The 25,583-nt window shown below is 42.5% G+C and overlaps 1 protein-coding gene across 8 annotated transcripts in view; it reads right to left on the bottom strand.

Annotated features, from left to right (window-relative positions):
• Window positions 1-3,380: 3,380 nt before the first annotated feature.
• The window catches only part of phactr4b (phosphatase and actin regulator 4b), a 23,485-nt gene continuing 1,282 nt past the window's right edge, over window positions 3,381-25,583 (bottom strand). For 3 of the 8 annotated variants that reach the window (XM_027286877.1, XM_019263287.2, XM_019263274.2), the window contains exons 2-16: window positions 20,776-20,890; window positions 20,037-20,081; window positions 13,774-13,938; window positions 13,343-13,423; window positions 11,935-12,483; window positions 10,265-10,606; window positions 9,164-9,295; window positions 7,555-8,086; window positions 6,945-7,240; window positions 6,649-6,847; window positions 6,396-6,451; window positions 6,039-6,100; window positions 5,816-5,953; window positions 5,564-5,640; window positions 3,381-4,936 (exon numbers count right to left, since the gene is read on the bottom strand). In XM_027286877.1, the coding sequence (XP_027142678.1) occupies window positions 4,921-4,936; window positions 5,564-5,640; window positions 5,816-5,953; window positions 6,039-6,100; window positions 6,396-6,451; window positions 6,649-6,847; window positions 6,945-7,240; window positions 7,555-8,086; window positions 9,164-9,295; window positions 10,265-10,606; window positions 11,935-12,483; window positions 13,343-13,423; window positions 13,774-13,938; window positions 20,037-20,049 (2,658 nt within the window). In that variant the 5' untranslated portion in view covers window positions 20,050-20,081; window positions 20,776-20,890 and the 3' untranslated portion in view covers window positions 3,381-4,920. Of the gene's footprint in view, window positions 4,937-5,563; window positions 5,641-5,815; window positions 5,954-6,038; window positions 6,101-6,395; window positions 6,452-6,648; window positions 6,848-6,944; window positions 7,241-7,554; window positions 8,087-9,163; window positions 9,296-10,264; window positions 10,607-11,934; window positions 12,484-13,342; window positions 13,424-13,773; window positions 13,939-15,102; window positions 15,810-17,134; window positions 17,404-20,036; window positions 20,082-20,775; window positions 20,891-24,314; window positions 24,466-25,583 lie in introns of those variants that run through there. The other 5 variants (XM_019263280.2, XM_019263295.2, XM_019263271.2 and 2 more) reach the window with 5 other exon arrangements.

Below are 25,583 nucleotides of genomic sequence, written 5' to 3'. Positions count from 1 at the left end.
TATATGTATGTATGTATGTATGTATGTATGTATGTATGTATGTATGTATGTATGTATGCATGGTGAGCAACATTCACTCACAAACACACTGGCAGATGCAGACATGAACCAGCAGCTGTCAGGGAGACATTTGAATGGCTGGCACAGTCTCTGCACACAGACAGCTGTGCTTCCTCTGCTCCCATTATCAAACTAAGCGTCCTCACAATAAGGACAGCTCACACTCAGCTCTCAGTCCAGTGTGTGTGCAGTCAGTGCCGTAACATTTAAAGACGCATACCGCGGGTTAAAATAGGCAGCGTGATCTCACGCTAACGCCGGCAGAGTCCATGTGTCCTCGCTAACACTCACAGGGTTACCACACATGGCTCATTCCTAATAAATTAAACGCATGACACAGTCAGCTGCTGGCTTATATAGTAAGAATACAAGCTGCAGGGATGTTTCACACATTTGGTGAATGTTAGTTGTTCGACATTAAAGAGCAGCGAGTCTGTGTGACGTTAGCTGTGTTTGTTAGCCGGCGCTAACTAGCTCGCGGCGTTAGCGTGACATTCGGCTACGAAGGAGCTAAAAACAAAAACAAACATTTCATTAATCACAGACACGTTGTTTAGGTGCCGCTCACCGCTGCTCGTCTTTTCCAAACCCGACAGTTTAACAAAGCGGATAGTTTACTGACCTGTGATCTGTAGAAAGGTGCACTTTGCCTAGACGTGAACGTGCACACAGCCTGTTCCCGGTCTTGGGATACGTAAGTACGTCACTACGTCACGTTCTTTGGAGGCCCCTGCCTCCTTAAAGAGACAGCAGCACTGAAATCTCTGAACCTGAAGTACAACAAATAAAAGATCCTGCAGTGCAGTGAAGATGTTTGGTTTATTTACAACAACAACCAGTGTACAAGGTATATTATGTCATAATCTACAATCTATAGTCACCTCACATTTCTCCCTACTTTGTACATATCAACACTGCCAACTTGCTGTATATACCTCTGTACAATATATTTTATTTTATCGTATTTACTATTGCTTTTTTGATATTTTATTATGTATAGTTTGCTTTATAGTATATTTTTATTCTTATGTTGTCACTTGTCACTTTATGTAATGCTGCTGCTGCACTATAATTTCCCAGCTTGGGATAAATAAAGATATAAGAGTAAAAGTACTAATCATGCAGCTTAATGACTCCAATCAAGTTTATTTATATAGCCCTTTACAATAGCCAGACGGTACCCAAAGTGCTTTACAATAAAGCTGTAAAAACAATACATAACAGGTACATAGATAAATAAATACAATTACATTTAAATACAATTCAAATTAAAAGTGCTGTAGTGTTTAAACCTTCCAGAAATACATAAGAAGCAGCAGACAGAGTGAGTACACCTGAAGGAACGGCACTGCCCTAGTCGGAATAAAACGCCAATCTAAAAAAGTGGGTCTTAAGTTTTGATTTAACATTGATTTGACTCCAGTGAGCGTTAAAACATTTCATATATTATTATTTGATCATTTTTGCTGATGTATTAAATATCACTTTAAAGGTTCAGTGTGTAAGATTTAGGAGTATTTCTTCTGAAGGAATGGAATATAATATTCATCAGTATGTTTTAGTTAGTGTATAATAACCTGAGTATAAGAATTGTGTTTTTGTTGTCTTAAAATGAGCCCTTTACATCTACAGTGAGAGTGGGTCCTCTTCCATGGAGTCCACCATGTTGAAAAGCCATTGTTGTACAGTAGCCCAGAACAGACAAATTAAACACTGATCTAGATTTGGTCTTTTGCTTTTTATGTGAATTTCGTAGCCAGAGTTTTTTCTACATGCTTGGGAAGAGAGGGTGCTATTCATTTGGTTGCTATCTGCAACTTCACAGCTAGGTGCAACTAAATCCTACACACTGGACCTTTAATGTAATGTAATTTATTGTAGTGATTATTATTAGGTAGTGTAATCTATCTCTATGATTTATATCTCTATTACTTATGATTATATAATGTTATAAATGATAAATAATAATAATAAAATTTAAAAAATCACACACACACAAAAAAAAATCCTCAAATGAGATAACAGTTACTTAGTCTAGGTCTCCGTACAATTGAAAACACTGAATTGAAAGCTATTATTTTCAGATTTTTCTGTCTTTTGGATCTTTTCACTTTCATTTCTATTGCTTTTATGATATTTATAATATTTTTTGTGATATGTGAGTAGTCCTTATTGCTGCACTAACATGTCCTTGTCGCACTGTACTTTGTACTGTTTCCCTTTTTGTAAGTCACTTTGGATAAAAGCATCAGCTAGATTCCCAAATATAAATGTAGTTGAGATAAAACACAATACGCAAAACCTTGACATTATGAAATGTGGCTTGCATAAAACTTCAGTGTACTCCATTTGTAATATACTGTAGAGTATGGTTCTAGTTTGAGTTCAGTTTTTGTTCTAAGGTTGTTTATTGTATTCTATTCATATCCATCACTGTGAACACAACAATATTGTTTGTATATTAAATTATGTGTGACTGTATCTGTTATGTCTCTGTATAATCTGTGCATTTGTTGCAAAATATAAATATTTCATGAATGTTCCTATGCTTGGGTATTTACATCATTACTCAGTACGTGTTCTGTATACGTGTAGCGACTTGATGGATGCTGGTTTTCTTCATTATTCATTCAGTCTATACTCTAGTGTTGTTTTGCAATCTGCAAATTCTTTTTTCCTAATTTGTCATTTATTTTGCTGCTGCTCATTGACAGCATCATCTCATCATGAGGTCACTGATGAGCTTTTGTCTTTGTTTTCAGTCACTTTTACGTATTATGTATGATGCACTCAAAACCAGCTCCAGGTTTATCGCTTCATAAAACTTACCCTGCCACCAGGTGTCACTGCAGCCCAATATTCTTACTTTAGAGCACTGATTCTTAAACTGCACAGCAATATGATGCCTGTAGGGAAAATATACAAACAAATGTTTTATTAAACTAGAGTTCAACATGGATTCTTTTTATTAAACAGCCAAAAATGTACCAAAAGACAAAACAATGCACTATGTTCTTGTTTCACTGCAGATTGTGGATCACATTTTCCTTGGCAATGACATTTGTGATCCTGTAGACCAGAGACATGAGAAAGTTGGGTTTGTGTGACCAGTCGTTAAGCAGGTCATTATTAGTTGCTTCTCCTATCATTGTTAATGGCTGATAAAAGTGTGGGCATGCCATAAAAAGGATAAGAACCACTGCGTTTGAGGTTTCAATGTAGATTGTCCCTGTAAATTTCCACTTTGAACACAATCGATATTTAAAAGAGGTCTACTTGTTAAAGAGTCAAGTCCAGAGTCATTAAACAGAAGGTTCAAGGAATTGTAAGGTTTTTAATTAGATCCAGATGTGAGTATTTACAATTAAAAAGAAAAGTCCATACAATTCCACATTCAATTAAAAATGAACTTAGTTTTACAGAAAAGGTACACTTTCATATTCCCATTCTTTGTAGCATTTAATCATCAACTAATATTCTGTGCTTAAAAAAATAGCAACCTATAATACTTTTATATTTAAAATTTCTTTTCAAATGAAAGGAAGACAAGATATACACAAGCATCAGTTAAACCTATATCAACCTGTACACAGCATAGAGAACCCTGCAAGCTACTGGCCAGACAACATTACAAGATAAAACACTTCTGCAGTTTCAAAAGGTTCCAGCCAAAATGACTCCCTGTTGACCGTTTATACATTTTCTGATTTTTTTCTTTTTTTTTTTTTGTGGATAATTCCCTGATCTACACTCACAGCAACTTACATTTAACTCTTAGTATTGACATTACTAGCATGATCTTATTCAAAATGGCTACAGAATGCATTGCATGTTTGATCTTTAAAGGGAAGTACAAAAACTCATAAAAAAAGTAGAAATGAAGAGAGATTAACCAGATCCAATGGCTTGGGTTCTGTGTCGGCTCATGCAGTGGGTTGCAGAAATCAGTCATATGAAAACCAGTATCCTATAGTCATTTAGGCATTGAGTATGTTGGCACACATAAAAACACCAACAGCCTCTTGACCTGTTCCTTTTTCTATATCTAGATTGATGCTTAAATGGCCACCTCACATCACAACCATAAATACAGGCAAGCCAAATAATAATAATAAAAAAAAGGCTCAAATAAAAGCGGTCACTACTCATGTGATCAAAATTACAATATAAAATATCTTGTGCATTACAGAATATTTTGTAATTAGATCTTTCCAAGTTTCATTCTAAGGTATAACAATAGCAGTCTGTACACAATTTATATAAAACATACACAATATCCCAGAGATGTCCAGTCCTATAACAGAATATCCCAGTCCTCATCCTCCAGCCCGATCTTGCTGCAGCCATTTGTCTCTATTATCTATTATTACTGTGTGGAGTATTATAAGTCATCATCATTATTATTACTATTATTATTATGTTATTACATTAACAAGATGAATTAGCTTTTCCATATACAGTAAAGAAGAAAAAAGGCAACACAGAATGAGGCCGCATTAAAGGTTGTAACTAGATCCAAGTCCCTGAGGGGTACCACATAACAGCAGACTGAGAGTAAGCCCTGTAGGTCCTCTTGTCACTTCTCCACTTCATTGGCACGTGGTTCCCCCTGGCGTCCCGGGAGAAATACTGCATCTGGTCCTCACCCACCACCACCTCAAGTTTAGTGAAAGCAATGTAGTGGGAGGGCGATGGAGGGCAAGCGAGAAGCATTCTTGTTTTTGAGTCAGTTCCAGGTTTTCCCTGATATTCTGTACATTACATTCGGGAAACGTAAAAGGGCGATCTGTCTGCATAGAGAGCAGCTTCTTGGCACACAGATCTTAAGTGCTTCATTATCCATGAAGGGGGGGGTGGGGGTTAAGGCCGATGAAACCTAAAGAAAACACAGAAATGAAGCATGAACAGACATTAACATATTGTTTCAAGTCATTAAGTTTGAACATTTGAGCCTTTTTTTTCCAGCAATAGTCATTCAGTTTATTTACATTCTGTAATTACATCTTTGTATAGTAGTTTTCATAGATAGTAGCAAGATGCGCCACGTTCATGCTGGATTCAGTTTGCCTATGCATGCCTTACTCTTTTTAATGTAATCTTATTGATATCAGCATCACTGTTTACTGTTCAGCATCCTAACACTCTATCAGAGCTGTATTAAGTTACTGCTAATGCAAAGCCAACTTTTCTGCAGCTGCTTCACAAAATAAAAGCAATTAGGCAAATCACTGGGTGGCTTTTATTGTGAAGCAGTCACAGCAAGCACAATGTACTTGTCACTGCGATCTGTTATCATTGACAGCATTCCTTTGTCACAAATGTATCTATAGACTAACACAAAAGTCATATTCTTCTGTTGTCCTTCTGACAAAGTAGCTGCACACAGAGTATTTGCAATAGTGTAAGACCACACTTGCTGTTACCACGGTAACCACGGGTGTCACCAAGTCAACCATGACTGAAAGGCACTGAATTGAAGGATAGATTAGATAAAAAGCTATACCTCGTGTAGATTCTGCTCTCTTCATGAACCTCCATTTCAGTGCTCTTATAATCGTTGAGCTCCTTCCTGATGGCCGCCTGGATGAAGCAACAGAAAAGAGATTAGTCAAATAAATGTGGGTTTAAAAAAGGAAACATGCGATACATCACGCTTGCTGCTTATATGTGAAACACAATCCAGTGCACAGAGACTGTTTGGTGCATTGATTAGGTTTATTAAGTGCTAGCTGAAGATGGCAAACTCAGTGAGTACCTTGTCAGCAGGAGTCAGCTTCGTCCACGGCTTGTCTGCTCTCCGATCATAGTCTTGGGCATCTGTGACTTCTACATACTCGTGAAACCGCAGAATCTTTCTTGCCTGTAGTTCTGCAACTGTGGGTCTCTGGCTCAGCTACAATAAACAGAGTTTTTATGTCAATTTGATATCCAGAAAAGTATTTGACATCCGGGTGTCTGTTGTGGATGCGTTTCCTCACCTTCCTAGTCAGCCGCCGCTTGATCTCTCTAACCTCAGCTTGTCTGTCAGCCTGATTTTTGGCTGAAAAAAGAAAGAAAGAGAGGAAACAAAACAACAACAGAACTTTAATTAGATGCTGCCAGACTTGATTTGCACCAAAGCTCTAGTAAAAGCAGTTTCCAAAATTAGACACCTGAACTATAATCCATATTTCAAACAGTCTTCTTGAGTCGATTCTTGCTATTACTCACAACAATGTTAAAATGTGGGTTTCTTTACATAAACGAGAATTCATAGACAAGTCATCGATCTGAGCTGAGATCAGTTCAATAACAGACGGCAAAGGTGAAAAGGAAAGAAAATACTTGATACTAACGTTGAAGGATGTTTCTTTGCTCGAGCTCCTCAGCAGTGGGTCTCTGGCTAAGTCGCCTGAAATGGAAAAAAAAAAAAAAAAAATAGAGGAGGACTATTTTTACACAGTTTCATCACTTTGTCATTCGGCCAATAAGTAGGACAAAGATCTAAGAAGTGATCTTGTGATTTCTTCAGGAGATGCACTCTTGTTGGTTTAAAAGATACAAAAGAAAGGGAATATGCACAAAGTGTGTGATGAGTTCTATCTTTACCTTGTGAGTGCAGTGCCGATCTGTGTGCGGATGGCCTCCCACTGCTCCCTGCTCTGCCAGGTGAGCCCGGTCTGTCCTGGTGGCTGGTCGTCTCTGCTGCTCCTCTCCTGGGTGAACCTGTCCCTCTCTGGGGCACAGGGACGGCTGCTCAGCTTCAGAGCTAAGGTGTCCTTCCTCTTGACTCTGCTGGCCAGGGCGCCTGGATATAAGCCAAGCAGAGGTGTGGTCAGGTGTGAAGAAGCACAAAAACAATGACGAAAATGACGAAACCATCCTGAAAATATGGATATTCTTACTGGGTGGGGGCTCGTCCTCCTCATCTTCATCTGAGTCTTCATCCTTATAAAGCACAGGGCCGTCGGAGTCGCTGTCCTCCCCGCGCATGTCATGCTCTTCTTCCTCCTCCTCCTCTTCATCCTCGTCTTCCTCCTCCTCACTGCTGTTTCCACCTGAGATGACACAAACACCGGCGTCTCCGACCAAGCATCTGCGACTCCGTGGCTCCAGTTCTGGCTGGGGGATCTCCCCATCGTACTCTTCCTCCTCCTCGTCATCCTCCTCTTCTTCCTCCTCTGAGTAGTCATCTTCAGATCTAATGGAAAGGGAAAATACATACATAAGCATTATAGATACAGATAACGCATTAGTGTGTTATTTAATCAATTAGAATAATTTGGTTTTGCACGTTTTAAACTAATTTTACCAAATTAAAATGCATTTATGTCCAACCTTCAAAATAACATGTATATTAGTTTGATGGTATACGGAGATGTATCCCACCATCATACTTGTAATGATCAAAGGAAGATTTTGTCTAAATGGGATCAATACTGCAGAAAGTCTGCCATGTAACTTTGTATTTTGCTTGCACTGACTTGTGGCATCGTAATGTGTCGAGAAACTCACAGTTTTAGTGGTTGTATGCTGACAGGAAGGGGGCGACCCCGATCTCCTTGATACTCCGGAGGGGTTTCAAAAAGCAGTGTGTGCGCACGCTGTAACCCGTCTGGATGCGGCTGCGCCGGGCCAGGGCTAGACAGGGCTCGCTGGATCATGATATGCAGCGGGACAGGAGCTGGGCGCTGAGGAGACTCGTTGGTCGGGCTTGGTGGGTCAAACAACATTGGTATGGGTTGGGGCAATGGATGGGGGTAGGAGTGCTGATGGTGGAGGTGGTGGGTGTGTATGTGTTGGCGGGGAGGTGAAGGTGGTATGTGTGTTGGCAGCGGAGGAGAGGGAGGAGGGGGAGGCAGCTGGAAGCCCACAGGGAGGTTGCTGTGGTCCTCCAGAGAGAGCGGTGAGGGGTTAATGAGATGGCTTGAAGCAGAGGAGTCCTCTGTGTTGCGCTTAGTGACGGGGGTGGTCCTCTTAGGAGGCATCGGTGGAGAGGGCTTGGCTGGTACAAGGCTGGCACCACCGGTGGCTTGGGTGAAGTCACCTGCAAATGGGAAACCAGTTAATACATCTAATCGTACATTTAAAAAAGTTATAGCTTAAGTCCTTGAATGAGTTGCTCTATTTTTCTATCTAGTTTGCCGCTGTGACATAAGTGCACATGCATGGTGTACCCAACATGACAGTAATACACATGAACAAATATAAACACTGGGATTACATGTCTGACTGAGCATTACTGCATACACACAGTGTGCCACATCACATGACTGTGTCAACATCAATGCACACACTGCCCTAACAAAGTGTGCAGCATGTGCCCCAGGTCACAGAGACAAGAAGATAACACACAGCCTAACATGCTCTACACAGCCAGATCTAAACCTGCCATCAAACCTTGTTTATGAGCCTCTTTCAAGTACAAAAAGCTCCTAAACAAAAAGGCTCAAATGCAAACCCTACAAATCTTTGCATGCACATTTGTATATTTGCTCTGTAAATCCTGACACTCTGTAGAAGAGCTTTAAAGCCACATCAGTGTTAAAAGCAATGGCCGTGCTGCTGAGGCGTTACAAGAGATCAGTGCTGCTAGACTTGAAACATGCAGTAGCCTAGACTGAACCTGATTACTTCCTCTCTAAATTAAGTCAAGCCCATATGTGGGAACCCTTTCGTCCATCCATCCATCCATCCATCCATCCATCCATCCATTCACATCCACTCATCCATCTCAGTTGAGCAGAAGCTGAGTGGATTAGCGCTATAAAATTCACTTGATGCATTGCAGGCCACAGCTGGAACCTGCTACAGGCTTTCCCCTCATTCACATGCCAAATAAGAGAGTACAGCGTTAAAAACATTCTCACATAGTAGTAGCCTCTCATATACACAAAGCACCCAGCACACACATTATCAGCTCATTAAGTGCATGCGGCTCTTATATACCACATCCAAAGAAAAGCAATCAAGGCCAGTCAACAAGTTAAAAGGCATTGGAGGGGAAATATGTTGGCAGCTTGAAAAGGACGCGACACGATGAAGAACGGAGACTCTGAAGGGGGTGGGGCATTCCAGACACGGGGTCCCCTGGCCACAGAGATACCAGGGGGCATCCTTTTACCTGAGCGCAGGCCTCCGGCCCGCCGGCACAGGTAGACAGGCAGGGACAGGTAGACATCGTAGTCGCACTCTCGCTTCCAGCAGGACCAGTAGAGTGGAAGCTGAGCGTTCTCTCCCCCCTGCAGGGCGGAGACTAACAGGGAGGAGACGGAGGCCTTCAGCTGGAGTGTTTAATGAATGCATGTACATGTTGTCGTTGCTATGAGGGTTGCTGTTGACCTAAATGCTCATCATTCCGTAATTCAATGCTTCGAGAAATATGCTTAGGTTGGACGAGAAGATCGATCTGTCAACCAGCTTGACCAACAAGTTGTAGTTTTAGCTAAGCTAACTATCATATTTCTCTGTTAAATATGATTTTACAGCCTGGAGACAGTGGTATTGATTTTCTCATCTAACTCTCAGAAGGAAAGAAAATGTGTACTGTGTGTAATGTGTAGTAACTTTGATTTGTGGTTGGCCTACACTTTGTAGTCAAAAATCTGAAAATGCATCAAATTTAATCCGCAATAACCAATATAGACTCAAGTAAAAAATAGACATTAATAGGACATCTTGTAATCTGTTTTCCCCATTTGACAAGTCACATCTACTACCACTCACTATCTGAAGGCATGACAAGAAAACAAACACCACACAGAATATTATAACTAAGAAAACCCTGCATGATTCAGTCACACAGGCTGATGCATGAACAGGAAGCTCACACGAGGTACCAGAAATCATCAGACCTGCTGATAAGATGAAAACGAATCAAAGTAGACAGCCTTGCCCGAGTGGGAATTAATCAAACCCACAGTAAACAACAACAGTCACCACCACACTGCATCTGTGCGAGCAGCATCCCACAGCCACATGAGTCCCTGTTATCTTCAGAGTGTAAAATGCTGGGGAAAAGTTGCAGCTAAAATAGTCCAGGCGTAAAAAGTAATCATCTGGGGAAAAGCTGCTCAAGCTGTTCAGATAACATCATTACCAGAGAATGAGTGTGTGTAGCTAACGTGCTAACTGAGCAGACATTTGGGTGTTTAGAACGCACATTAGTGGCTGTTGATCAGCATCACCCTGTTAACAGAAATACCCACTGTTGAGCAGAACTCACCCAGCATGGTGGCGTTGCCCCTGTTCACAGGCTTGGGCGGGGGCAGAGGGGGCTGCTTGGTGCCCTGAGAGGTGGAGGTTGGGGCTACAGATACAGACTGCTGAGTGGATGCACCCGCAGAGGAGACGGACCGGACGGGTTTAGGCGCAGCCGCGGGGGCGGAGGGAGTAGAGTACTGGGTTGTGGGGTGGTTGGATGGGGTCCTAGGTGGACCCTTGTTGCCAGATTCAGGGGTGGAGCTCATCAGCCATTTTGGAGGCATGACCGACTGTTTCGGTGGCAGAGGTTCACGCAGGGTGTCCCGCAGAGCTTCTGGGTCAGGGACAAAATGGCTGTCTGACTCTGAAAACACAGCATCATGAGGATAAGTTATAAAATAAAAGCACACAGAACAGGACACAAGATGAGCATTTCAAAAAGTATACCTTCTTATTATTAAATTAGTAATAGGTCATTCTAAAATACTCCTCTACATGGCTATAAATGTCAGTTCAGGGACTGAGCAATAAGCCATTTTCTGCTGCTTCACCACTCAAAGCGCTCTCTGTGATAACACTTGTTTGAGAATTGCATTATCTAGGGATCAGCTGTGAAGATAAACAGAGTAGGCGTCTGCAATTACCACCAAAACCCCACCTCCCCGTGCCCACCCCACCGCAGCCCCCGAGCGGCCCCCACGTCGCTGCTCCCACGCCTTTCCTCAAAGCCACAGCTCTGATGTTCAGGGTTATTTATTTACAGACAAGCTTTTATCAGTGTGTCGTCACACAACCGGAGGAAATAATCCAGAAAGGAGGAAGTGAGCACGAAGAACAGAGAGGACAGAGAGAGAGAGAGAGAGAAAAGGAGGACAGAAAGCAGGAGATGTGATAAAGATAGAAAGAGAGTGGGAGAGCGAGAAAAAAGCAGCATCAGAGAGAGAAAGAAAAAGGGAAATACGAGGTGAAACAGAAAAGAGACGAGCAGGGACACATGAAGGAAAGTAGGAGGAAATATTGGTTCAAAACTGCAAAACTGTCGATAGAAATAATCTGCATTAGCTGTTCGATATCATACATTATGTTGTCGTATTCTTCTTAATTTGGATCATTTAGGTTTCCTCTCAACTTACTGACATACTTTTCTGCACACAAGTACCAAGTATTTAAGAATGAAAATGGTTCATGTGTCAGATCATTTATAACTGGACAACTGAGATCTAAAAACAGCCAAAAACACCATTATTTCTCAAAGTGTAATGTTTCAGTAAAAATCAATTAGCCGTGGCTCTTCACCAGTTTTCACTGAGCTGACAGTGTCAGCGTTAAAGGGCAATAATGGGTATAGTGATTGTGCCACATTAATTAGGAGAAGAGAAGAGAGGACAAGCTATTCCCTCATGTTCCTGAATAAGAAGCGTAGCTGGAGCAGGGCCCCTGGGAGCCGACAGGAGCCCGTCTATATCTGGGAGGACAGCACATAAGCAGGGAAGAGACAGTGAGAGGGAGAGAAAAAAAAATACATAGACTAAAGAAACGCTTACTATCTTCAACCATGTGTGGAAGAGGTCAAGATGTAAAATAAACTTCTCACAGTGAGGAAAAACTCAAGTGGGATCTTGTGATTACAGCTTTTGAAAATCAGTGGATGACGTCAGAAGGCATGGGGAAAAAGCACCACTAAGGACTTACCTCTGCGGGCTCTCCCCTCCTCAGCAGATGCATGTCGAGGGAGTGTGGGCTTCCAGTCTGCTTCCGCAGGCCGACTCCTCCTGCCATCCTCCGATGGGGCTTTCTGCAGCCCGGGCCTCTTCTGCCCATCCTCGGGGTGAAGTCTGCCCCCACGTCTGCCCTCCTCCATCTGGCCGTGAATCTGGCCCTGCCAGGCCATGTTAGGCTTCCACTCGCCCTCAACATGTGCACGTGACCCCATCCCTCCCCCTCTCCACCCGTCTTCATGTATTCCTGCGCCCCTGGAGCCCGGAGCTCCCCGGCGGTCTCCGTTGGAGGGAGAGCGGATCCTGCGGTCATCTGGCTGGGGGAGCCAGGCCGGGTTCATCCTAAAGTCTGACTCTAAGGGGGGTTTGCCCTGGTTGCATGGGCTCCTGCTACCACTGATGACTCCTCCTCCACCTCCACCTCCCCCACCACCACCACCTCCTCCTCCGCCAGTGCTCACAGGCAGAGTGTGGCCATTCTTCACATAAGGCTGCTTCGGGTTTTGTGTATCTGGATCTGCATCTGAAAAAGTTGGAAATAAAGAAGCAAGAAATCCTTGGTGAATACACAACTATGATGCATAAAAATTATATATATAAAAAACAAAACACAAAACAAAACATTTATTCAATCTAAATTATTCAATATGTTTTATGCTGGAAATGTCTTTGTTCGATATTGTGGACTACTTTGGTAGTTTATTGTTCCCTGCCTCGTAGCCTAGATGTAAAACAACATACGCGGTGAAAAGATTAATCAATTAATAATACATTCATTCCTCTACTTTTTTCCCCCCCTTGGATGTGAGGATTTGTTGCTTTTGGCTGCGTTATATTGCATTCTGCTTTGAATACCTGTTGGTCAGACGGATCTAATCATAACTTTGGGTTCTGAGGTAACGTGATGAGCATTTTTCACCATTTTCTCATTGGACAAAGAAATAATCTTTAGTTACAGCCCTTAACCCAACCTTGGAGACAGAGTCTCTGTTTGTTGGTGTGATAAAGGAACAGCTGTAGGTTTAATAAATGGGCTTGTAGTAGTGGGTCCTGCATTACGCTTGCACCCCCCCACCCCGCCTCAAAGCTATTTTGCTGCAGGGCGCAATTCGTTCCACTTTTCCCTCAGCTCTGGAGAGTGGCATGCCATTTTAAACAGATATTACATTACTGTGAAAACCAGCAAGGTGAAAGTAAATTTGCCTTAAAAAATAAAAAAATATGTTTCAGGCTCCTGCTGGTTAGGAGGACAGTGTTCCTGCCATAATGTACTGATGACTTAACTGTACTGTCTGTGTGGGTGTGATAGCCTCGCGGCTGCTGCTGTCAGATACAGACACCGTTGTGTAGTGAGATCAGATGAATCAGAGAAGCACTCATACCGTTGTCCGGGACCTCCTTCAGCACTCCCTGTTCTATAAGCTCCTGCCGTGTTCGCCTCGTCGACATCTTTCTCTCCAGTTCTGTCATCAATAAAGCGAAATTACGTTACACACAGAGAGATTTTCGTCTTCTAGAGCTTCACAAGGAAAAAATATTGCAGTGTAATCGGTCACATCTAGCACATGACGTCATGCTCCAGAATACAAAGATTCAGCTTAGAGCTCCTCAGTCAACAGGATATTTTGTTAGCAGCCTATTGTCTTATTGTAGGTGCGCTGAAAACATGAGGAGAGACAAAAGGGGCCTGTAAAATTCAGCAGGAACACGTTCATTGAGGAATTTTGATAAAAGCTGAATGTAACTGATAGGACCGGTAAGGAAGGAGGTAGGTTAACTCACGCTACAAACACAATGAGTTCACATCACAAACCTTCTGAAGTTTCCTTGAACTTCTCGCTGCTTTTCTTCTTCCGCCATTTCCACGGCTTGAAGATCTTGCCAAGGGTAGAGAACTTGCCCTTACGCTTTGGGGTGCTGTCCCCCGTGCTGCCCCCCTCTCCCACCATTGTGCTGTGGTGCTGCTCAGCTTCATCATCTAAAATAAAAGCAACGACAGTTTTAAGAAACAAAACACATGGGCATGGAAAAAGAAGAGAGGCTCTTTCTGTTCTAACTGAGCTCATCTGCTGCCTTGCTCATTGTGACTGTTATTATCTTTAGCTGGTAGTTCTCGGGGACTGAGTGTGCTTTGGCATGGTGAAGCTGAGAACTCATGGACTCCTCCACATATCCACAGTTAACAGGAGAGGTCTGACGCTGGCGTCGCGCCAGGATTTCTTGCTGTCAAGTGCTCACATTCCTTGGCTGGATGGAGACTAGTACCTTATCAGCCTTTGAGCCCTCGCTGCCTCTATAGTAAAGAGCAGCTCACACACGGATGCATCATACAGTAGAAAATAAAAGCTGTCATGGTGCATACAATGAAGAAGCAAAACGGTCTAGAAAACGCTGGTCATTATGCGTTGCCATTAGGGCTTTAAAGTACTCCATTAAGTGGCATTCTGCAGCCATGGTTACATATTCTGGGTTACGTGATTGACAGGCCAACTGACAGGCTGCTGAGCTCAGAGAGAGTTTCAGACATTAGCTCTTTCAAGGCTGCAGCTGCTGTGTTCAGCAGACATAATATTTACCAGCGGAGAGAGAATAGGGTCCGATTTAAAAACATCCAGCCTCATACACAGACACAGGATGTCTCAGCGACAACAATTCTTTGCAGCCTGATTCCCACAATACTCTCACACAATACCTAGAATACTGAGGTGGCGTACTTAGCAGTCTAATAAAGAATGTAGGAAGATAATAACAACAACAATATCATTCCTGCATGGAAATTGAGTCTTCGTTTGACACACACAGTGGGAACCGACAGAGTTAGCTATGGACCAGCGCCCCTGGAGCTGGCAGGGTTTCAGTATCTTGCTAAGGGACATTTTAGCGTGGTGGATGGTTGCTGACACAGGATTCAAACCCATTTTTGCAGCTGAAGGACGGAGTCTTTAACCGCTTCTCCGCACGGCTTCCTCAATGCTGCTGCCGGGGTAAAATTTGAACTGAATGCTTACGCAGTGTTTAAAAGCCTGGCAGTTAGTAAAAGCTCCCAAAAGAGTTCAAACCTGAACCTTTAAAAATTCATGCCAATGTTTTATCCTAAAAAGTAAAATTTTGACAAGCCTTTCAAAAACAGACACTAGTCTACCTGGAGTAGGGGTGCTAAGTGTCCAGCTTCCATGGTGGCGGGACTTGAAACAGCATGCCATGGGGATGCAGGGAGCATTCGGCAACCCCAAAATTAACTCTCCTGTGTGTATTCCAACAGAAAATGCCAGAAGGACAAGTTGCAGAGAGTTGTTTGAAACTACAGCAGAAAGGGTCCGGGTTCAATAGACATGTCCGCACCATGGAAATCCAGCTTATCTTGGCGAGGTAGAAATCTGAGGATTCAGACCAGCTGCCATAACATCCAGATTAAGCATTGCTTAAGGCAGCTTCCCTGTGAACCAGAACTGAGGTTCTCACACAGCAGACTGCTCTGTCAGAGGAGCCTCTATCACAGTGGCTCAGCTGAAGCCAGTGAAGCAGGATAAGAGCTGCCTGTGCCAGGCCTGCACACTCCAAAGCACTGCAGAGATGACGATCGCAGAGGACTCAGCCCATGCAGCAGGCATCTATTTGAAAAATCTGACTGACCATATCCTTAGGAGACTTGTACATCAGCCAGTGAGGCCAGATTATAAAAACGTGTCAATCCACCGACACAAAGAAAAAGTACAGTACATCCAATTATCACATTCCAGAGAGAGCTGTGGGTCCACTCAAAAATTATTCTTCATAGATACAAAGAAAAACACTCCAACATATCATTGTTTCAGCTGTAGTGAGAAGAGGTCTGGTGTGTGGTGGCACTACAGCTGTGTGTGACTGTGGGCCTGGGAATGTGAGTAAAAGAGTAAAAAAGCTACAAAGAGAGCAAAAGTACAGGAGTTATGGAGGGAGGGGGGGCAGCCTGGAAACACAGGGAGGAAACGGCACTCCACCCTGATTCTGTGACCGAGAACAAAGACAACCTCTTCCCCTCACACTCAATAACACAGTCCACTGTACTGCTCATGGAAACACATGCTGCAAGGTACAAAACAGTGACACCAGTTAAACTAATTAGTATTCTGACTGTGAAAGCACGAGATGATACACATTTCCATTCAGGACAAGGCCAGAACCAGAATACTAGTAGTCATGCTTGGTAATCAGGAGCTCTGCCAAGATAAGGCATACCAGTCAGGAAACATGGGGGTGGGTGACACTGCGTATCTGTGTAAATGTGTGTGCGCGCGTGTTCCTCTGACGTACCCCGATCGTGAATCCACGCCTACCACTCTATCAGACATCTCTAAGAGAGGCCAGATTTCCCACTGACCTCATGATTCAGTGAGTCATGGCAGGCCTGGTCAGGTGAGCAAGTGATTAAAAGAGATTGTTGTTTTAAAAAAAAAGAAAGCCAACCTGCTAGCCAAGCTGTCCTGATCACTTGCATAAAGAACTTCCTTACACAGGGTGCAATAGTTGGGAAACACCCCAGTACAACCTTTGCCAGGCCAGATTATGAATTTTAATCTACTTAATTGAAAGCACAAATACGTGCTATTCATTGTGATTGCTCTAAAAATCATTCAACCATATAAACAATAGCATAAGTCAAATAAATAGCCTTAGAGCGTGTTCTTTAAAGGGTAAGATACGATTCAATCTGTCCTAAGAATTCACTACTTGGTACAATGTCAATTCTCAAGGTCAAGAGCTATAATTAAAGATCTGGTTGGTCTGTAATTCTGTAATATGAAAAGCTGCGATCATCAAGAAAGGATTAAAAAAAAAAGAGGAATCGATCCAGCATTATGTAAAACCTCTCACAGTCACACACAATCTCAAACACAATAACTCAAACATGAGAAAAGAAGTGCACAGCACATGCATGACTGTGTAAAAACACAGCTGAGATTCATCCATGTGATCTCCGTGATTTAACATTCCTTGTGGTGGTGTAAGTCGGGGAGGGGGGGCCAGAGAGAGGAGACTGTGCAAAGTTGATTATACAATCTCCAACCCTTATCTCTCCTTGAGAAGATCCATTGAAAAAAAGAACAGTAGACTGATTTCATGCCGTGTATGTTGCTGATGAGGAATGCACAACTGTGTTCACACAGAGTGCATGAGTGAGTCCTAAAACTCACCGCCATTGTTGTGTTGTTGTGGGTCCTGAGATGGGGTCTCCACACGAAGGCTCTGTCCCATGATCCAGCCCCTGAGGGGCCTCTACCTGTCCTGCACCCAGAAACGTGCACACCACCGTGGACAGATCAGCAGCTGCACCTGCCTTCCTCCTTCTTCAACAAAGTCCCCACGTCTCCCCTTTCTTCTCTCCTCTGTGTTTCTCTCGTCTATCCTTCATCTACGCCTTTCAGTTCTGTCCTTCCCCCGGCCCTCCCTCTTGCAATCTCCTTAAGACCTTCCCTCCCTCCAGGAGTTGGACACCCTCTCCCTTCGCTCACTGACCCTCCCTTCTTGGCTCAAAGCACAGGTCAGCATTCACTGAAAGATGCCTACCATTCCTGGAAGAAGGACGAGTTATGTTTTCAATTTGATGCGTGTCCTGCGGTATGCGGTGCAAAGCGAGCCTCCAATAATGTATGTACAATGTAATATATGCTACGTGGTGCGGTGGATCTCAAGAGAACAAAAAACTTGCACTCTGGTCGGGACAAAACATTACAACAAAAGATTTAATAAACAGAAAAATTAGTCTTGAAACCTCTGACCACTTTGTGTGCCCTTAAGGCTATTCTCTGTCTGACAGTGGTGTCAGTATTTTCACACAGAAGATGGATATACACATAAACAGTGTCTGTATAAGCTATTTATAAATTAGTGATGCATCTAACCTGACAAACAAAAGCCTTAATTAGATGTGAAGGATGGCGCAGAAAGAAAATAGAGCAGTTTCAATCAATGCCCTCAATCAGAAGAAATGTTAAACAAGATCAGAGACTTTTAGTGGGAGCTGTCTAAAGGTCAAGTGTGCTCGACATGCTGCTCTCTCAACATTTAAACATGAACAATAGACCAGAATCAGCAGAATTACAGCTGCTACGATGACACTGAACTTTTAAAGGAGGAATGAAGGATCACAAAGTAATCAGATAAATAGGAAGATGTGTTGCTGCAGTTTCTATGCTTGCACATGCACACTAATATTAAGCTACTACTACTGTTGTTCACAGGGTGTTTATCATGCTGCTCACCCTTCTACATGCCTTTCAGACACAATTTTATGCACATCTCAAAGTCTGTTATCACAATTTGAACAGTCTTGAAAGCATTAGCATGACTTTGAAACAAGTTTGCCAAGGAACTGCCCTGTTTGAGGGGCTGAATATAGAGGCAGTGCAGGAAAGATAAAGAGACTGCTTTCTGTAAACCAGAAGAAAAAAAGAGGAGTGCGGACTGGACCCCCTGAATTAGTGCTTTGATTCTTTTTGAGGTTTGTGTGTCTTCAGAAAACCTCATCCTACTGCTCCTCAGAGGGATCCAGAGCACTGAGCTGTGTCATTATGCCTGGATAGATCTGAGTGTTTGGCTGCATCTTGAGCCGTTTCTAAAGATGGAGAGCTAGTGTGTGTTTGACAGCGTTCCTTTTCTCTCCCTGTGCCCCAAATACAGCCTCCACACCGGGCCGGCTTCCAGAGAGAGCTGAGAGCCAATCCGCATGAGCCCAGAACCTGTTGGCCTGACCTGGATAACAGACTGGGCCAGGCCACTTCAGCAGGCAGGCAGACTGAGGCAGGTACACACCCACCCACAGCCCCGTCCAACAAGGGTAGAGTAAAGTGCGTGCCCTATGGATGGTCCAAAAAAGCTCTGTGCCACTACTGTAAGTATCAGTCATGATAAGAAATAAGTATTTTTCTTTTAAATGTTTATGCTCATCTATACAGAATTAGAAAATTAGAAAAAAGCAGCATCACAGGGATAAAACGAGGACAGGAGAGAGAACAGCTGGTATTTATAAATGTTACTATGTGGTTTAACAACATTTTGGAAAATATGCTTTTTGGCTTTCTTGCTGAAACGACAAGATCAATACCACTCATGTTTGAAAAGTGAATATTAAGTTACTGCCAGCAGCTTGTTAGTTTAGCACAAAGACTGGAAACAGGGTAAGTGATAATATCGTAATATTACTTTTTTTTTTTTTACAATGGATTAAACAAAGTTAACGAGCTTTAGAGCTGTGGATAGACAGATGTAGTCACCTTTGGACAGAAGCAGGCTATTTGTTTCCCCCCTGTACCCTGTGTTTATGCTTAGCTAAGTGGCTGCTTGTACTGTGGCTTCATGAAAGTGGTATCGATCTAACTCTCTCGCTCTAACTCTCTCCAGGAAAGCATTTATCTAGACTAAGACTATTCCTTTAATGAAAATTCAACACCCCAAAACACCTGTAGATGTTTTCCAGTGTTGAAGTAATGAGAATGGTGTAAGACTTTTATTATGAAATAGCCACAGGAAGTCTTCAGTGACAGTCACGAGGGGTGGCTTAGCGCATGCACCTATGGACATTTTTAACTGTTTTTTTTTTTGGTTTCTACAAAAGGGAACTGCTTGACTGAAGAGCTACAGGTGATTTTGAATCAAAGGCCAGCAGTAATAGCAGCATGATAAAGGTTGACACTTCCTTTTCCAGTATAGCAGTTTAGAAGAGAGTGAAAGGTCAGTGCTGCCATATGAGCATTAAAAAGCAGTTCATCTCGAACTCTCAAAGTCAAACTTGAAAAAACATGCGTAATTTAAACAACGACACACCAGATGTCTTCGGTAGCACAACACACACTCGTACAGTACGCCGACCAGGGAAAACCCTGAAAGGCCAAGTTTTGGGAAGGGAAACTGATCCTTGATCAGCCCCTGTGGTTCAGAGGATGTATGGCTGGAGCCCTGAGTCGCTCATAAAAAAGAGCAGAGGCTAGACAGACTCCATAAACACAGTGGATGTACAGCAAGATGAGTAGATCTACAGCTCTCTCCACAGCATTAACACTGCACTTAACAAACCACAACGAGCAACTTGGTACTCACCACGATTTTCCATTACAGAGTTTGAGGCACACCAATCAACGGTTCCTGAAAAACAACAGTTGGAGCATCAACACCATTTTAAGTGATATGTGAACTATAAGTTAAACCAGAGCAAAGCAAAGTAATTCAGTTTTTCCCTTAAAGTCCCATTTGCAAAAGAGGCTCAAAGAAACAACATTTCTTGGATTCATGAGATATTTAGTGTAAAATGTTTCATTTAAATTCCTTAAAAGCCGTAATGAACCTTTCCTCTATAAAAGTATTTCAAGCATCTGATCATCCCTGACCACTTGCAAGCCACATTTAAAAATCAAACCATATGAAGTTACTTAGCTGAGGAAATCTCACATTAAATACAGTATATTAATCATTATATATAGATGGTTTTACTTGATTCTTCATTTAAAAAAAGACAAGAGTAAATCTGTGTTCTTTTTTATGAACAAATAAAATANACAGTATATTAATCATTATATATAGATGGTTTTACTTGATTCTTCATTAAAAAAAAGACGAGAGTAAATCTGTGTTCTTTTTTATGAACAAATAAAATAATCGAGTAAATCTGTGTTCTTTTTTATGAACAAATAAAATAATCACTGATCTTCATATTTTATTCTCCAAAATTCTAGTACTAATACCAGTCAATCCTTTTAATTTCAGTCTGTGGCGCTGTACTCTTTAATGACCTTAGCATTATTATTATTATGGATTTGGGTAAATATAAAAAGGGACATACACTATTGAAAGTCATGGGTGGGGTGGGGGTGGTTGAGGTCCTCAGCAGCAGTTCAGAAGTATTTTTTCAGGTCTCCAGCATGCTTAAGATGGCAGCTCCTCCCATCTTAACCCCTCTGATAGAGAAAAACAAACAAGATTAGATCGAAGTTAGTAACAAACAGAAAGCAGTGAAGACGCACTCATCAGATGAATCATCACTACAAAGAACACAAACATATCCACAAAAAGGCCTGAGAACGAAGACCTCATTTACACTTGAACATAAAGTGTGATCTACATTTCGATGTCTTACGTAGATAGAGGGTGTTTAAAACCCCACTGCAAGAAGATGACATCAAGCTTCATCTCACAGATGCCACACATTCCCTGCATATCAGGCAGCAAAGTCGCCATTTTACAGTGTCAACGCCAGATACGTGTTTGGTCCGATCAGAGTTGAGGTCACACAGTACCTCAAGCTGCAGCTCTATGTATAGGTGTCATAGCCAGAGGAACAATACTAAACCTCAGGAACGAACACAAACACGTTTGCTATTTATTTTTAGTGAGGCTAACTTGAGCAGACCTGCTGTGACTATGATATTTTTTTCAGGACAATAAAAGGACAGACAAAAAAGGATGCAAGTATGGAGAGGAAGGAAAGTGAATTTGTGAAATCATACACACACAAAAAAAACAGTATGTATTTGACGGAGTGTGCAGCAGGATAAAGCATGAAGCAGAGACAACAACAAAGGCACTTAAGAAGACAAAACATAAAAGCCGAGTGTGTCACACATCATTTGGAAAGACTTAGACAGATGGACTAGAGCAGAAAACCACTCCAGACAATGATGCCACATCGATCCCCAAAGCTGGATGACTGAAACATGAATTGACTTCTGTTGCGTCACACCGATGGTGGTGTCAAAATGTTGTGGGTGAACAGTTCGCTGGCATACACTCAGACCTTTGGTTGCAGCTGGACATTCTACAAACTACTCACGTGTAAGAAAATCAAAACGCTGTCATTGAAACACTTCGATAATGTCATTACAACACTTTTGATGGCCAAGTGCATCACTTCATAACCACAAACCAACCCTTTTAAGTACCTGAAGTGGGCAATTTATGATTTTGCTGTTGATTATTGTAGCTGACCGAGCTGGCAAAGCAAATACCTAAAAAACAGGGTTAAATAAATTTAGAAATATAAAAGAAATACGCTGGAAAAAGACAGAGCAGACTGATAGAAGCCACGGGGCAGACGGCAGCAGAGCAGGTGAAAACAGTCAACTGTGATTTCACTCCGTTCTAAAGGTTGTTAGGAAGTGAATTTCTAGTACATCTCACAGACTGAGACACAAGAGAGGAAATCACAGGTTTTACTTGCCGTTGCATATGCCCTCTTTGTTGAAAACGTAAATATCAACACTTGTCCTTCACGAGAAAAGAGGATGAATACGAGGCTGGTTGATAAGAATCCAAAACATCTACTGGATACAGCTTCTAAAATGTGAGGATCTGCTAGTATTCAAGACATCACATTGGATTCCAGGGAACCGTAATCGGCGTATATATACTAAAAAGAAAACTATGGCATTTGCAGTCCAAGACCAGCATCATGACACACTGTTCAGTCTTTGTAATAAAATAGCTGCAACATCTATAAAAGCCACATCTTTCTTTGTAATAAAATAGCTGCAACATCTATAAAAGCCACATCTTTTGTGGCAATTGAGAAAAACAACCACTGACATTTGCTTTGCAGGAGAAACCAAAAGAAAATAACAAGAAAAAAAAAAAAGCTATAACTATCGCTGAAAAAAAAAGTACATCTGACCTAAATTCAAACCCTAAACGAGGCCACAAAAATTCCTTCAGTTCCTCTCTCGACATTACTGATGAATTTCTTTGCAAAGTAATCCTTCTGGTGGTCTAATAGAGCGCTGTATCATCTTACATTTCAGTGAATTACTGGTCTAACCAAACTGCAGCATCAGATAAGAGCAAACGGCCCTCGACTCTGCGATTGTGCACAGGCCACCAGAGACCTTTTTACAAGACTATTAATGTAATCAGTGATCAATGTCTGTCCGAAGCACATGTGTGCCGTTGTGACACACAGAAACTGTTTCCTACATATGGTTGTGTACTGTATTCTGGCATTCTTCACTGTTCCTCTTCCAGGCCAATTTACTGGCAGGTTCAAAGGTAAACTTCCCTGTGAAAAGAAGAAGCCTGAGTAACGGCACCTATGCATCAAACCAGGGCAATTAATCCTGCACAAAACCACATCAGGTTTGGTTTGAAGTATTGTAGTTCTCATAGTAGAGCCATACAAACAGACTGGAGGAGAACCCGGACACCGCTGAGAGGAGGCAGATGTATCCGTGGTCGGAGATGAAAATTTTTACACTCCCGCCCAGTGCCACAGACTTGGCTGGATGACTCAAAATAATCGAGCTGAGTGGTGAGCGTTTCGCTCTATCCAGGGAAAGAGAAAATATCTTTGGTGTCTGAAAGCGGATTTGAGGCATTGAGGGGGTAGAGAGTACAAACACAGAATTTTTTCCACCATTTCAGCCACAGCCTCATATGTTATGTATGAATAACACTTGTATGCGTCGCTGCATGTCAAGTACAACATGGTCGATCCAAGAAAAGAAAAAGATCTAGCTTGAGCAGACGCATTCCACGATCAAATATTGCTGTTTCACTTGCTGTTTCTGTCACGCTCAAAGCCAGTCTCAGAATGTGCCCATAAAAAAAAAAAAAGAGATGTTGATGGCCTAGTTCCCTTTTGAGTTGTTAACCCTCTCTGGGCTCTCTCGCCATGCACGACAGATCAATATGAAACTGTCCAAACTGTGCAGGACCTCTGTCGCTCACTGTCTTCACCGTCATGAAAGATTATTTATATTTTCTCTGAAGCTTTTGACAGCCACCACCACAAGTCACTCGACAGCGTTGGACAAACAGATCGAAGAAGACATGACGCACCAAACTGCAGTTTGAATATTCTGACAGGAGTAAACAAATGAGTTCAAAGTTACCTTCCCATTTCATCAATCACTTCTCGTACTGTAATCGTGTCTATAAAACTATACAATCAGGATGCACTACCTTGTTTTGTAAACTCCCATTACAAACCCACATCCTCCTCATGGATAATAGCTTTACCACGGTCCGTCCCACAAACACACTCACCAGTAAAAGAAGCCACCAATCAGGTATGTGAAAGTAGCCGTTATAGACCGCCTAGAAGATGCGACTGTGTAATCTTCTGTGGAGCGCACACACCCTCACTGGCGCACTCTACTAGCGCTGATTCAATTATGATGGGAGCGGAAACGGCAGCAGCTGGCTGAGTTATTCCATCTTTAAATAGCAGTGCGCTTCCTCACTCCAGGGCTCGGGTTTTGGGCATAAAAAGCGGCCAAGTCAGTGGAGAAAAATCATGACCTCCACACTTTGTCGAAAAACAGACATCCTAACAAGTTACACTCTCACAAAATATGGTGTACAGTCAGGGGGACAAAGCTGAAGCATACTTACAGGCCTGCTCCAGAGAGGTATCTATCAATAGATGTGTAGATCAGAAAAAAAAGAAGCTGGCTTCTGTTTTGAAAGTAAAAGTTAGACCTGCAGTCTCTTTGCAGTGTGTATCCGAGCAGCGCAGTTTCCGCACCCTTCTCTGAAGTGGACGGACGGAGGGTGTCTGTTCCCAATCCGGGCCGGGTGAGCGTCATCACCGAGCCTGCCCCAGAAAAGCATCACTCACCACAGGGACCGGTGGCCCACTTTTACAAGGAGCCCAAAACGCTCCTCGCCTTTGCTAAACTTTTCTTCTTCCTCAGTGTCCCTCCACCTGGGTGAAGACTGCACTGCAGGGGAGACGAGCCATCACACAGCTACACTACATTGAAGGGAATTGATCACACACCAAACACTTTACATTCAGCATCTCCATCTTGAAACCAGGATGTCCACTTCTGCTTCTTGCTGTCGCCTGGAGCAGGGTGGTGGTGGTGGTGGTGGTGGTGGGGGCAGGAGGAAAGACATTTAGCTGAGAGCTCCAGAGGAATCTCGGCACACATCAGTCTCATCTGTGGTCTGACCAAATCAATCAGGCCCAGCTGACAGCTCAACCATCGTGGTTGCCTCTTAATGGCCCATTAAAGCAGGGGGGGACTTCCAATAGGAAGTGGAAAGAGCTCCAGCACAAGCCATGAGGCAGCATTTTTTTTTTTTTTTTCCTGGAAGAGCACATTAACTTCAGGAGTTATTACGCCACGGGCAGATGAAGCCAAAGGAAATGTTACTGTACAAGAGCTGCAGGTTCAAGAGTGAGAGGAGGCACCTGAGCAGACTATTAAAAACAGCCTTACATGAGCCAAATGAATAAACACAAGACAATAAAACAATAATAATGACACACATCAGGTTTCCTGACTAGAAATGTGCAGACACTTGTATAAATGAGAGAACATTTACAATATTTTAATGTCCTTGAAGAAGAAGAAAAAAAACCTACTCTCCGTCGTCAATAACACAACAAATTAATAAATAAACGAAAACACGTCTTTGTTAGGGTTAGCACCTCACAGATAAACGCCGGTGAAGACACAGCAGCAAGTGTATCACGTCTTCCATGTTTGCTCCTGTCCTAATTAAATCTAAATGTAGCGCCGCTTCTCTAATTGCACCGCCGACATTATTTTTTTTCCTGAGGCGAGATTTTAAATTACCTGAGAGCTTCACTTGGTCTATTCGTGTGAAAAGAAAAAATATATATAAAAAAATAAAATATATTTAAAAACAAAA

This window comes from Larimichthys crocea, chromosome XIII (genome assembly GCF_000972845.2).
Source record: "Larimichthys crocea isolate SSNF chromosome XIII, L_crocea_2.0, whole genome shotgun sequence".
Lineage (NCBI taxonomy): Eukaryota > Metazoa > Chordata > Actinopteri > Sciaenidae > Larimichthys > Larimichthys crocea.
The sequence above is the reverse complement of the archived record's forward strand: the minus strand, read 5'-3'. Positions and strand labels throughout refer to the sequence as shown.